The sequence below is a fragment of the Pan paniscus genome, chromosome 12 (assembly GCF_029289425.2).
Source record: "Pan paniscus chromosome 12, NHGRI_mPanPan1-v2.0_pri, whole genome shotgun sequence".
NCBI classification, from domain to species: Eukaryota; Metazoa; Chordata; class Mammalia; order Primates; family Hominidae; genus Pan; species Pan paniscus.
In genome coordinates, this window is record NC_073261.2 from 82,700,552 (window position 1) to 82,715,326 (window position 14,775).

Consider the following 14,775-nt stretch of genomic DNA (forward strand, 5'->3'; position numbering starts at 1 on the left):
TAGGTTTCATCCACCCTAATATTTAAAGATGGTTATTCATTTTACCAAAGGATGCACCATGCCTTGATAAGCAGCAAACAGACCTAGTGGTTTCAAATATTTTGATTTAATAAAAAAAGACATTGATACAGATTAAAAGCAAATTCTTTTGGAAATATTTATAGCAAAAAATGAAGTAGGCCTATAATGATTCACATATATTCTCAATACTTTTCCAGTTGTTATAATGGATTTCTGTTCATGTATCCATTCTTCTGACTTGTTTCTTCTGTGATCAATGCTATCCATTTTTATTAAATTATTTTTCTATTTATAAAAACACATGCGTATTACAGAAACTTGGTAAGTATGGAAAGGATTTTAAAAAGAAAGAAACCATCCATATTACTGTGATCACAGATAATTATTCAACATTTTGGTATAGTTCTTTTTCTATCTGCTCTGTTTGTTTTTATTTAGATGTGTCAGACTGAGATTTATAAACTTGGCCTTCCAATCACCATCCTCTAAGATCTCATAATTACAGAGAAATTGGGAACTGTATTTGCCAGAACCTCCTTCCCTGTTATGGTTCCCAGTTAGAGCTTCCTGTGAGAGAATCTACTTGAAGTTTAGAAGGAGAGGGTAGAAGAGTTGTTATTCTCCTGGGACTACGGTGGCTGATGTTGGGGCTCATGTGAGATTCACGGAAGCTTCCCAGTGAAGCCTCGAGGACCAGCTGCCTTCAGTCCTTTGGCCAGAAATCTTCAGTGTTGTCTTCTCTGACCTTCATTGGCAGTTTCCCTAACTTTTACCACTCCCATACAACTTTTCTAAAAGTTATATAAGTTATAAAACTTCTCTAAAATTTATGTATGTCCACAATTCTATATTAACATTTTTTTTTTTTTTTGAGATAGGGTCTCACTCTGTCGCCCAGGCTGGAATGCAGTGGTATGATCACAGCTCACTGCAGCCTCGATCTCCTGGGCTCAAGCAATCCTCCTGCCTTAGCCTCCCAAGTAGCCAGGACTACAAGCATGCATCACCATGCCTGGCTAATTTTTTTTTTTTTTTTTTAGTAGAGACGAGGTTTTGCTATGTTGCCTAGGGTGGCATTAGATCTTTTACACCTGTAGCACGTAAAGTGGCTTCTGTTTTCCTGATTGATGAGTTAGGATTACATTGACTGCACAATTTTGTATTGTACATATTCGGGTAGCATTTTTATGTCGGCATTTTCCCCCACTACTTCAGAGATTGTTTGTTTGTTTGTTTGTTTGTTTATTTATTTTGAGACAGGGTCTCATTCTGTCGCCCAGCCTGGAATGCAACGGTGCGAATCACAGCTCACTGTAACCTCCACCTTCTGGGCTCAAGTGAGCCTCCAACCTTGATTTCCCTAGTAGTTGGGACTACAGGCACACACTACCACACTCAGCTAATTTTTAAATTTTTTGTAGAGACAGGGTCCTACTATGTTGTCCAGGCTGGTCTCAAACTCCTGGGCTCAAACGATCCTCCCACCTCTTGGCCTCCCAAAGTGCTGGGATTATAGGCATGAGCCATCATGCCTGGCCTCAGTATTGTTTTTAATGGCTGTACTGCGTTAATCTCTACCCCATTAGCAATACTGAGTATAACGGCATGTATTTTAAATACAGCTGGTCGGACCTGAGAGTGTAGTCTATCAAAAGGGAAGGAGAAATACTAACTGTCCCACGTGGTCACTAGACCAAGAAGTTTAGTCTCATTAACACAGTAACAGTCACAGGCTGCTCTTCAGAGGAGCAGTCATCATTATGTTATACAAGTACTCGTGGCCCATGTTGGTTCAATTTTTATAGTTTCAGTTATCCAAAGGTGACACAGAATACCCATAACGATGACTGGGCATGCATTTTACCTTTGGGTAGATACCCCATCTTTTTATTCTGAAATTAAAAATAATTCAGATTCTTTTGGGGAGGGGATTAGTTTAAACATTAATAAACAGAATATAAACAGGCAGATGGATGGGTAGATAAGTGGTATTCGGGAATTTGAGGGCCTGGGACAGAAACAGATTCCTTTTCCTTTTTAGGTTTTCCTTCCTAACTTGCTGCTTCCTTCTATCAACCTTATCTGGTCTGTAAGAACCTGGGAAAATATAAGAAACTGATGGTTGTGGGGAGGGAATAGAAGAAGACTGTTCTAGGTCTTAGAAGATGCATTAATTAAAAGTTGCTAAGGCTTGTAATTAAGAATCAAGACCCTTGTAGGTGTAGGTGATAGACCTTTGTGTGATTATCTCAGTTGCACCAAATTATACCAAATCTCAACCTCATAAAGATTCTGAAGTTTTACAAAGTAAGAGAAGAGAGAAAAGGAAAAGTTTAAGCCCTAACACACAAAAAGTTACTTCAATTGGCATATTAAAAATACATACATACCTTATCTTCTTGACTCCGAAAATAATATAATGTCTTTCCTATTAGTGTACACCAGACTCTCTTGGAGTATCCATGTTTTACCTGAAACCATATTTCAGTGAATTACAAGTTTAGCCCAGAACTCTGACACCTTAAATTATAGCTTATACACTCTATTTGAGTTTCTATAGGTATCCAGTTTGCCCAGATATAAGTGATATTCCAAATAGATTGTCCAGTGCTGTTTAAGATTTACCTGTCACACATTGAGCACACATGGACATAAAATATGGAAACGATAGACACTGTGGACTAGCAGGGTAGAGGGCACCGGGGTGGCTGGGTTAAAAAACTACCTATCGGGTACTATGCTCACTACCTGGGTGATGGGATCTGTACTCCAAACCTCAGCATCATGCAATATTCACATGTAACAAACCTGCACGTGCACCCCCTATATTTAAAATAAAAGTTGTAAAAAAAAAAAGATTTACCTGTTAACAGTAGTAGAATGGCAAGTTTTGCTTTGGTGCTCACCATTCAACATACAACGAATGTTTACTGTGCATCAAACACTATGCCTAGGACTGAGGTTTCACAGATGGATAAAGAAGGGAGTGGAGGGGTGGATTATGGGAAATTATGTAATGGGGTACAATGTATGTTATTACGAGTGATGGGTATCCTAAAAGCTCTGACAGAATCACTATGCAATCAATGCATGTAACAGAATTGCACTTGTACCCCATGAATGCATTAACATAAAGAAGAGAAAGTGCAGTTTCACCAGTAAGTATATTTCATAGTTTCCACATTTCACAGATTTCCAATAGCCCTGTGGCTCTCTAGGTTAACACTCTAACATTAGAAGTGAGAAGATGAAGGCCGTGCGTGGTGGCTCACGCCTGTAATCCCAGGACTTTGCAGGCCGAGGCGGGGCATCACCTGAGGTCAGGAGTTCAAGAACAGCCTGACCAATATGGGAAAACCTCATCTCTGCTAAAAATACAAAAATTAGCCAGGCGTGGTGGTGGACATCTGTAGTCCCAGCTACTCAGGAGGCTGAGACAGGAGAATTGTTTGAACCCAGGACACGGAGGTTGCAGTGAGCAGAGATCACACCACTGTACTCCAGCCTGGGCGACAGAGCAGACTCCGTCTCAAAAACAAAAAAGAAGTGAGAAGATGAAAACCTAAAGAATTCTAGTAATTTCCCAAATGTAAAAGATTCATTCATTCAAAAACATTTGATGACTTCTTAGAAGTAATCATACAAAGTAATAAAATAATGTTAAAAGCTATTACTGTAAATTGAGTACCTCCTGTATATCAGGTACTAAGTTAAGTGACTGGGACAGAATTTGAATCTAGCTCTTAACTTTGAATAGTCAGTAAGTGATATAGGTCCTGGAGAAACAGATTTGAACAAGATACAGTCTCTTTCTCGGGAAACTCACAGCCTTGTGAGGAAGACAGACAATTAAATCAGCAGTATGTTAAATATTTTCATCAAGAGTGCAGAGGCTCACAACTGGGCTGTTGTGAGAACCAAATGAGAAAATGTAAATAAAGGATGACAGTAGTTACTCAACAAATGCTTCCGTCCTCACTATGAATAAAAAGTAAAACACATTTTCTTTTAAACTCATAAACCCAGTCAGCCTTTGGGCTTTCAAAGCTGTGGTTTAAGCAAATGAGTAACTCCACCACCTAACGGTTTGATGGATTTAGAATGCTGTTTGAGACAAAACAAAAAATGTCTCATTTGAGACATGTTTCAATTTATTTAAATTTAGAAACATATTTACAGACAAATATCCTGGAAGCTTTAAATAGCGCTGTGTGGGGTGTTTTTTTCTTTTCTTCTTCAAACAATCTCCAGAAAGAAGTCTCATAAAAACTGAAGTATAATGCATCTGGCTACAGACAGTGTACTTCTGAAATGATTTATCTTTAAAAGAGAACAATGTATGCCTTCGAAGAACTGCAAATTAATGAAGACCTTTGCCAATTCACTGTAAAAGCTCTGTTTTAACAATCTATCTTTATACATAAATCTTGTATTAGAATTTTTTTTTTTTTTGAGACGGAGTCTCGCTCTGTCACCCAGGCTGGAGTGCAGTGGCGCCATCTCAGCTCACTGCAACCTCCGCCTCCCGGGTTCAAGTGATTCTCCTGCCTCAGCCTCCCAAGCAGCTGGGACTACAGGCACGTGCTACCATGGCCAGCTAATTTTTGTATTTTTAGTAGAGACGGGGTTTCACCATGTTGGCCAGGATGGTCTCAATCTCTTGACCTTGTGATCTGCCCGCCTCGGCCTCCCAAAGTGCGGGGATTACCACTGTGAGCCACTGTGCCTGGCCTAGAATTTCTTAAATCTCTGATTTACTCTTTAAAAAACTAGAAAACAAATTATACTGGAAGAATCCTCACGAAAATTTAAAGGCAACCTCAAATCTCAAGGTGAACTAATTAAAAGCATAATTTTTTACCATGCTTCCATAACAAAGGTAGTTTCTATTGGTTTTGTTTGAAATCTTGAAGACAAACAATATATCATATCCCAATTAGCCCTTGCCACTGCACAAACCATAAGCCCCTATGGTATTCTCTCCTTCCCCATAAGCCCATCCCTGTAGCATTCTCCACCACAAATCCTGCCACCAGCCTCGCTGACTTCACTATCAAGGTGAAACTCTTGGATGATAATAGCTAGCATTTTTTGGTGTGTTTATGATGTGCCAGGCACTGTTCTAACACAATTTATATGTTTAAATAATTCACTTAATCCTCCCAATACCTTGTGAGGTTGGCTCTATTATTATCCCCATTTTATAGGTGAGGATGCTAAGGCACAGAGCCTGTAAGTAACTTCTTCAAGGTCAAACAGGTGGTAAGTGGCAGAGCCAGGACTTGTGCCCAGGCAGTCTTGTTCCCATCCTTGCCCTTGCCTCTTGGCCACACTGTCTCCACATCCTTCCTCTCTTCACTTCCAGTAACCTTTGCTGTCCCTCCACTTTTGCCACCCATCCCCTCAGCCATACCCTAATCCTTTTTCCTTCACTGGGAACTGCTCCACTTCTGCAATTTACTTTCTATTCTCTGATCACAACTTCCTCCCAATTCCTCCCACTTCCCTCCCCCTCTCACTTACCACACTCCTATTCTTGGGTTTTTTTGTTTGTTTGTTTGTTTGTTTGTTTGAGGTGGAGTCCCACTCTGTTGCCCAGTCTGAAGCACAGTGGCACAATCTTGGCTCACTGCAACCTCTGCCTCCTGGGTTTCAGTGATTCTCTTGTCTCAGCCTCCTGAATAGCTGGGATTACAGGCATGTGCTGCCATGCCCAGCTAATTTTTGTATTTTTAGAGAAGACAAGGTTTCACCATGTTGGCCAGGCTGGTCTCAAACTTCTGACCTCAGGTGATCCTCCCACCTTGGCCTCCCAAAGTGCTGGGATTACAGGCATGAGCCACCATGCTTGGCCCACACTCTTGTTCTTTACCTCATTCATAATTTTAAGCCCCTTGATCCTTCCATTTTATTCTAGCTTATCAGTCCCCTCCTGGCCCCATGTCCTTCTCTGCCAACTTGGGTTTCCATGTTTGATCACGAAACAACTCTTGCTCCAGGGCCTGTGATTACGCTGTATTCCTTTGCTTCTAACAAATCCACTCAACAAAATTCCATTTGCTTTTAAATAATCTAGTGAAGAATGTGACAAGAGACAGATGGTTATAGGAAATAATATTAGCCATAATTAATAACTGTTGAAACTAGATGATGAATATATGAGGGCTCATTATATTATTCCCTCTATTTTCACATACGTTGGCAATGCCCATAATAAAACATTAATTTCAAATATCATCTTGAAAGATATGTGGTAAAGCAAGTAAAATGTTGGTTGTAGAAACAAGGTGATGGGCATATGGTTGTACACTGTAAAATTATTCTGCTTTTTTGCATATTTGAAAATTTATATAATAAACTGTTAGAAAAAACCACTATCCTCACTTCACTACAATGTAAATTCTCTGCTCCTTTTTCTGGGCATCTGAAGATGTTAGAGAAAAATATTCGATAAAAACTCAAATCAGAAAGTCTGGTGGGCCTTCAATAATACTTACCAAGCCTTCTATTTATCCTTGGGTACATCCTACTTTCCTGAATGATTATTCTCCATCCTTTTCCCCACTCTTAGTAAATAACATTGTCGTACGGAATAATGTTCATCAAGAAAACTGAGGATATTAGACATGATATCACTCAATGTCCTACAAACTTAAGATACTTGTCTGCACCCTTCCTCACTTTTCCTCCAGTTTCAGCCCTTCCAGTGTGCCTTCCCACTATGTCCAGCCACCCACTTCTTCTGGACTTTGTCTTTAATCTCCCTCCTCCCCTCTTCCAGGGGCCTTCCCCTTAGTTTGTAAACTCAAGGTAAATCTTTTCCACCCTAAAAAATGCCTCTCCTGACTCCAGGTTCCCTCCAGCTTGATTCTAACATACTGAAAGGTATAGATAGTCCTTGAACCTCAAATACTTCACTTATTAATCTCCCATTTACCCTTCAACCCACTGAAGGCAACGTACCTTCTTCTCTGAGCACATGTGACACTAGATCAGTCACAGGCATTACTCTCAGACCTCTGCACACATCTCCTTACTGTGCCCTTAAATTTACAAGTGTTACCCTGCTCTCCCCTGCCCTACATAATTTCCCATAATTGCCACATGTATGCTGATGATTCCTCGAATCCTTCTCTCCAATCCAGCCCTCCAGCACTCTCCTCCGATGTAGACTGGTGGTCTGCTGCCTGCTGGACTTTTTAACTAAGACATCCTACCAGCTCCTGATGTCTTCCAAAATCACCTAATCTTCCTAAAACTGCTCCTCTTTCCTGAGCTCTCTCTTATCTGCTATCATCTTTCTACCAGGCATCTTTATCTCTTCTACTTCCTAACCCCAAATTCAATCAAACTAAAGATTTTACCTCTTACCATTATTTAAATTCATCCTCTCCTCTCTTTTCCTATAACCCCTTCAGAGTTTCATCCTCTTCATAGGAACCACTCCCTTAACTGTTCTTAGAGCCTCCACCTTGCCTCCCACTGATTCATCTTCCTCTTAGCAGAGTAATCTGTTAGCAACATGAATATGCCCATGCTCCTGTTACAAACCCTGAAGGGTTTCAAATATCCTTCAGGATAAAGACCAAAGTCCTTAAAAAGACAAAAATAGCTTTCCACCATCCATAGGCCCCTCTAGCTTTTTCTCCAAAGGATTTGTTCCTAGCGCAGCTGGCACTGCTTCGAGATTTTTTTTTTCTTTTTTTCTTTTTTTTTAGACGGAGTTTCATTTGTCGCACAGGCTGGAGTGCAACATTGCGATCACAGCTGATTTCAACCTCCATCTCTCAAGTTCAGGCGATTCTCCTGCCTCAGCCTCCCGAGTAGCTGGGATTACAGGTGCCCGCCAGCATGCCTGGTTAATTTTTGTATTTTTAGTAGACGGGTTTTCACCATGTTGGTCAGGCTGGTCTCGAACTTCTGACCTCAGGTGATCTGCCTGCCTCAGCCTCCCTAAGTGCTGGGATTACAGGCATAAGCCACTGCTTCAAGACTCTAAGCCTTCATTCACGCTGTCTCCTAGCCTAGAGTACCACCCCTCCACCCATTCCCACTTGGTATAACTAACTCCTACTCCTCCTTGAAGACTCGGCACAGGTAAATCTTCTCTCAGAAGTCATTCCTGACACATCTCAATAATTGTACTTTATATCATTATAAATAAGCTTTTGTCTCCCTCTTTTTCAATAGATTATGAGGCTCTCTGAGGAATGGGACAGTGGCCTATTCATCTTAGTATCTTTCAGCACATTGTGCTGCATGTGGTAACTGCGTAATACATTTTCGTTTTTTAAAGAACTGAATTTTTATATAGAAAATGTTTTTCCTAAGCATTAAAATAAAAATTGCAAGAGTGAATGTCTAGAATCAAATTAGTCAAGTTCTTAGCATCTACCTATATTATTCTGTACTTAATAAAAACAATGTGACAACCTGAGAAAACTTCCTCCCCTCCAAGGTATTCAAATGCAATTTGACAGTATCTCATATTGCAGCCTGAATGTGAGCTCAGAACAAGTCACTCAGAATAACTGAGGGAAGCTGTTCTCTCATAAGGTTCTAAGGGTGAAAATATGGGGGTGGACAAGCACAAATGGCAGGAAGGAAACTTAATAAGCATCCTGGCTATAAACCCTAATGATTTAGTCATCTGAGAATCCCATCGACTCATACTCATTTAAAATGCAATTGTGAAATGGGAAGTGGAGAATCGCAGAAATCTCATAGGAGCAGAAACTGACATGCCTTGCTGATAAAGTAAAAACAAGCAAGCAAACAAAAACCTAATTGTGGGGGAAGTAATAAACCCTTAGCCATGGGATCACCTTAAACTCTCAGGGTTTGATATGCATATGAGTTCCTTGAAACAAGAGCATAGCTCATTATTATGAATTATAGTAAGAATGTGATTTAAAGTAGCAGTGTATTCACTGGAAAAGTATTGTGCAAATATTTTGTTCCCTAACCCATCAGTAACTAAGAAAACATTTTCACAGTCGTATTTTAGAAAAAACATAGTACATAGTATATTTCTTTGTTTAGTGCAATAGTGAATTAAGTTTTACCTTTGCTATAGTTGGTGAGTCTTTTTAAATATTATGGAATAACACCCACCTACATTCCCACATTAATAATAAGTATAAACTACACAGTAGCATAGTTACTTTCCATCTAATTTTCCACCTCTTACATAATCAGAGTACATGAATGAGGAGTGATTATGTGTGTATACATATTTTGTTGTATTTTTCAAAAAGTGACCAATAGGACTTTTTAAAACTTAAAAATAATATTAAGTATAAGTCAATACTTACTCATTGTAAAAAAAAAACAGAATTAAGCAAAAATAAATAAAATCACAGAGATAACCAATATACTTTGGTATATTTCCCAGACATTTTTCTATAAATACTTACAACAAATAAGGGATAATAATGTAATACTGCACTCTACTTATTACCTAACAATACATCATATTTCTATAGCATTAGATATTCTTTTACAACATTTAAAAGGCTGCATAGTAAAGCATTAATGGTTGTACAAACATTTTTTAAAGCTATACCTTACCCTACATCTAATTTGATCCCAATTTTTCTTTATTATGAACCATGCTGTGCAAGGAATCTTTCTGGGGTAATGGAAATGTTCTGCATCTTGATAGAGTCAACAGCAAATAGCTTTCAAAACTAGTCAAACTCTACACTTTAGATCTGTGCATTTCAGATATATTAATCATACCTCATTTTTTAAAATAGGAAAAAAAACATGCTGTGAGGAACATCTCATAATTAAATCTTTTGCAAATTAAGACCACTTCCTAAGGATACATTTTTAAAACTGACATTGCTGGATCAAAGGAGATATATATGAGTGAGTGTGTGTGTGTGTGTGTGTGTGTATGTGTGTGTGTTGATTTGATATTGATTTGTTTACTCAAAATTATTGGCTAAGTTAACACTTCAGCCAAGATATTGCCAAACTGCCTTTTAGAGTAATGCTCTCACTAGCAGATTTCTTTTTTTTTTCTACTGCCTATGTAATTGCAGAAACTAGCAGATTTTTAAATCTGTGTCAATACTAGGTTTCAAAATTTGTAAAAACGTCTTACTTTTCACCAGATTTTAAAAAGTGCCACCTATTATTTCAATCTGTGCTTTTAAAAAAATTGAGTGACAGTAAAATGTTTTTCCATATGCTTATTGATCATTTGTATTCCTTCTAACCTCAATGATCTCTCTTTCTTGCCCATTGAGTCTTTTGTTCCTTTTCCCCCAATTGGTATTCATTGTTTGCTTACTGATTAGAAAAAAACGTGTTAAATATTAATGATATTAACCAGTTTTCACATGTTTCAAATACCTCTTCAAAGTTTTTCAATCCTTCTTTTAAAAATTCTGCTCATAGAATTTTTAATAGAGCCTTTACATTTTTACATATTATAGACGAATTTCTTTTCATCTTTATAGTTTTTGCCTTGGGCATCATACTTAAAAACACCCTTTCCTATCCCCAAGATCATATCAATATTCAATATATATATATGCTCTGACATCCCATTTTCAGCGATCATGGGCTCATGCCCATAGTTGCCTGGGACATTGCTATGCACAGGAGATTCCTACCTTAGTGAGCAATCCCTTCATGGTGGGTTTGCCCTCAGGCTGCAGGGAAAGTGGGTTGGCAGCTTGTACTCGAAGAACATTCTGTAACACTTTAATCCACTCTTCCAATATATTGGGAGAATCTGCAGTCAGATAGTATGTGTGTTTTTCAGTGGTCAACTAGAATGCAACGAGAAAGGTATAGGAAAGAAAACTGTGAAGATTTAGGATTGTTAGCATTTCCTTGTTCATTATTCAAACGTCATTACTTAACACAGAAGCAAACATGCTAAATCTCAAGTCCCAGTTTCTAAATAAATGACTCCATATCAGTTAGAATATTTTAACCACTTTGTGAGCATTACAGCAATTAAATTTTTGTGGAAATAATTTTGTTACTCCAGTTTACCTAATTTTGGGGTTATGATTTTATATCTTGTTTATTTGTCACATTTTCCCTTTCTTGCTTAAATGTGCTACAGGTTCCTACTTTTCTTTTTTTTTTTTTTGAGACAGAGTCTCTCTCTGTCGCCCAGGCTGGAGTGCAGTGGCGCCATCTTGGCTCACTGCAAGCTCCGCCTCCTGGGTTCACACCATTCTCCTGCCTCGGCCTCCCGAGCAGCTGGGACTTACAGGCACCTGCCACCATGCCCGGATAATTTTTTTTGAATTTTTAGTAGAGACGGGGTTTCACCGTGTTAGCCAGGATGGTCTCGATCTCCTGACCTCATGATCCGCCCACCTCAGCCTCCTGAAGTGCTGAGATTACAGGCGTGAGCCACCGCGCCCGGCCAGGTTCCTACTTATTGAAATGAGGAGCAGAATGATTAAAGACTATAATAAAATAGCATAGTTTTAGCAACTAAAGAAGAGGTTTCTTAATACAAATGACAAAATCAACTATAAATAAAATAAGAAGATCTTGCATATAAGAAGATAAATTCTTGGAACGAACATGTGATTAGATATTATGAACTCAGAATTTTCCAGTCTCAAATTAGCCACACTGCAAATTTTCCAAATTTCAGAAACTTACAAATGATTCTTAACTGCCATGCCCAAAGACAAAGCTTTCCTTGATTCTCCTTTCTAAATTTTTGAGAGGTTTTCAGGTACAAATCACTGGAAACATTGATAATGTACCTTTCTGGCAAAGTTGTCCTCCACCCTCCAAAGGAGCAATATAAGAAAATAATGGTTATTGAAGACATTTCAGAAATAAAGTGTCTGACTTTAAATTACATATACTAGAATATCTCAACAGCCTGTGTTTTAAATTTAACAGATTTCTGGCAAGACTGGCCTTATGTGTGAGTAAAATGGGCAGCAGCTGCCCCTACAGTGTGACTTGCTTGGCAGCACAGTCCCTCTGCTCACCAATATATTTCCCACTTTGGTGTTATGGCATCTGAAGTTCATGTAAGAACTGTCATTTTCAGATTCTATATTAAAATACAAACATTCCTGAATTTCATAGTACATTATATAACTAACATCTTATTGAGAATTCATTTACCAGATAACCCTTCCTTAAAATAGCTTCACAGTTGGACAGCTGAAAATACCTAGGAGATTAAATATGAGGAAAGAAGAGTATAAAGGAAGAAAGGTAAAGTGTGGTGGGAGTTACTCAACACACACCTAACTTACATTATAGTTTTAACCAAAAATTCTTGGAGTTTCACATACTTCCAAGGCATCAAACTAACCCCCAAAGTGAATAAAGAAACACTGAATTATCCAATCTCCTTTCCATCAGGTTGGATAATTGAGAATTGAGTCTGGCATGATACAAAAAAAAAAAAAAGTTAAGTACCTGAACTGTTTGTTTGTTATCTCCTCTTAAAATACTACAGGATGCACTAAGTTCAATATGGCCCTGGGGTTTTCTAATTACATCACTCTGTATGAAAGAGAAAAACAAATGGAAAGTGATTAACTTTAACAGTAATAATAAGGAATGCTTTGTATCATTACTTGCATTATGGGAAGGAAATCAATCAGGCGTCTGATTTATAGTTTGAGGAATTACGTTCTAAACAGAAAACACTTTCCACTCACCGGAGATTTGTAGTAAAGTAATTCACCACCTTTAAGAACAAACCACCGCCGCTTCCAAGACTTGACTTTACCACTCATTTTTAATAAATAACCAGATTTTTCCAGTGGTTCCTAATTTTTAAAAGATAGACAAAAGCATTTTCAGTTTCCTTTTGGAGGCTCAAACTGACTGATTGCTTTTTAAAAATCATATTCAATATTTACATTTTTCCCATTATCACTGGAAGATGAGCAAGTTTTTGGGAGCTTCTGCTCTGGCTGTGAGTACTCCGTGTCTGTGGAGTAAGCATCAGGAGGAATAGCATAATCACTTTCAGAAGCCACAGAGGAGAGAGACACACCTAAGAGAACAAAGAAAGAAATCAAGTCAGTATTTAATACTGGGGAGGGCCAAACACCAGCTCTGAGTGCTCCTACAGAATGCAATTATTCCTAAATCATAAGCCTCCCTAGACTAGATTTATTCTCATTCCTTTGGCCATAAATAACTTTTTTCGAGACAGTCTTGCTCTGTCGCCAGGCTGGAGTGCACTGGCGCAATCTCAGCTCACTGCAATCTCTGCCTCCTGGGTTCAAGCGATTCTCCCGCCTCAGCCTCCCGAGTAGCTGGGGCTACAGGTGTGCGCCACCACGCCCAGCTAATTTTTGTATCTTTAGTAGAGATGGGGTTTCATCATGTTGGCCAGGATGGTCTCGATCTCTTGACCTCGTGATCTGCCTGCCTTGGCCTCCCAATATGAAGAACTTTTAAAGCAGAAAACAGAACTAAGAGGTAGGGACTGTCATGTAACTCTCTAAGGAAGTGAAAGGAACAGGAATAATATTTTGGTATGATTACAATCACACAGCTATTTTACATATATAAAATATATGCAAGAGTCTACTCATGTATCTTTTATTAAGAATTAAAAATATGTGTATTTACACATTGATATATAGGCAAACAAATGTTGAACCTTAATTTATCAAGATTTTCACAATCACATTTTAAATTTCTTAACTTCTGTAATCACTTTTAAAGTAACCTCACATTTTAAAAAAACACAATTCAGTAGTATTTTTTCATTCAAGTTCCATAAACTACTAAGCAGTTTACAGATTTTAAAAATCTTTCATAAAAGAGAAACAATAAGATTGAAAGATATAAACAAACTATTTCTTTCACTTGCCAGCAGCTATAACATAAAATTCAATGGAACATTTATACAATGATTCATTTGCCTTTACAGAAAACTACTTGGGAGTTGCAAGCCACATTTCATGGGTCACTACAATTGGAGATTCAGAATATATTAAATAAAATCGAGGACTTAGGTAATTATTTATAAAAGTATCCAGCAATTTTTAAAAATACGTATTAACATTTAAGGGACATATTAGAACAATGCCACTCTTGTGACACTGCTTTTTATTTGACTCAGACGAGTAACAGTTGCTATAATATCTTTATTTTTCATAGAATAAACAAAAATTTAGACCTATAGGGACCTCAGAGATTGTCATGGCTAAGGCCCAAGGAGACTAAGGCCCAGAGATTAAAGGATTTGTCCAAAGTCAAAGAGTTAGGCAGGGGCAATGTTGGAACACAAATCTCAGGCTCCCAGGACCAGGGCCAGTGTGCCAGGCACTGTCCTAGATGCTAGGGATAGAGCAAACAACAAAAATATTGGCTATCATGGAACAAATTCTAGTGGAAGGAGACCACTGACATACAGGCAGTAAGTGGTATGGAACAATAAAACATAGAGCAGACTAAAGGGAATAAAAAGAGCTGGCAACAGAAGAAAGACAAAGGGCTGCAATTTGAGTGGTGTGGTCAGGGTGGACCTCATTGAGAAGGCAGCGTTTGCTGACGGAGGTGAGGGAGTCAGCTATACAGACATCTAGGGGAAGAATACCAGCTGGAGGAAACAGCAGTGCCAAGGTCCTGAAATGCAAGCATGCCTGGCATGTCTCAGAACAGCAAGAGGGCCACTGAGACTGGAGCTGAGTACAGAGAAGAAAGGACATGAGGTCAAGTACGTGACCGAATCCTGGAACACCTTATAGCCGTTGTGAGGAGCCACTGCAGTGTTTCCAGCAAAAGTGT

At 38.6% G+C, this 14,775-nt stretch overlaps 1 protein-coding gene across 3 annotated transcripts in view; it reads right to left on the bottom strand.

Moving 5' to 3' along the window:
• PLEKHH2 (pleckstrin homology, MyTH4 and FERM domain containing H2) overlaps positions 1-14,775 on the bottom strand; it is a 128,573-nt gene that overhangs the window by 44,827 nt on the left and 68,971 nt on the right. For all 3 annotated transcript variants that reach the window (XR_008624370.2, XM_063594981.1, XM_055108024.2), the window contains exons 12-16: positions 12,891-13,027; positions 12,687-12,797; positions 12,442-12,528; positions 10,647-10,805; positions 2,412-2,492 (exon numbers count right to left, since the gene is read on the bottom strand). Coding sequence is in view for 2 of the 3 variants with exons in the window: in XM_063594981.1 (XP_063451051.1) it covers positions 2,412-2,492; positions 10,647-10,805; positions 12,442-12,528; positions 12,687-12,797; positions 12,891-13,027 (575 nt within the window). In the remaining variant the exon portion in view is untranslated. The remainder of the gene's footprint in view (positions 1-2,411; positions 2,493-10,646; positions 10,806-12,441; positions 12,529-12,686; positions 12,798-12,890; positions 13,028-14,775) is intronic.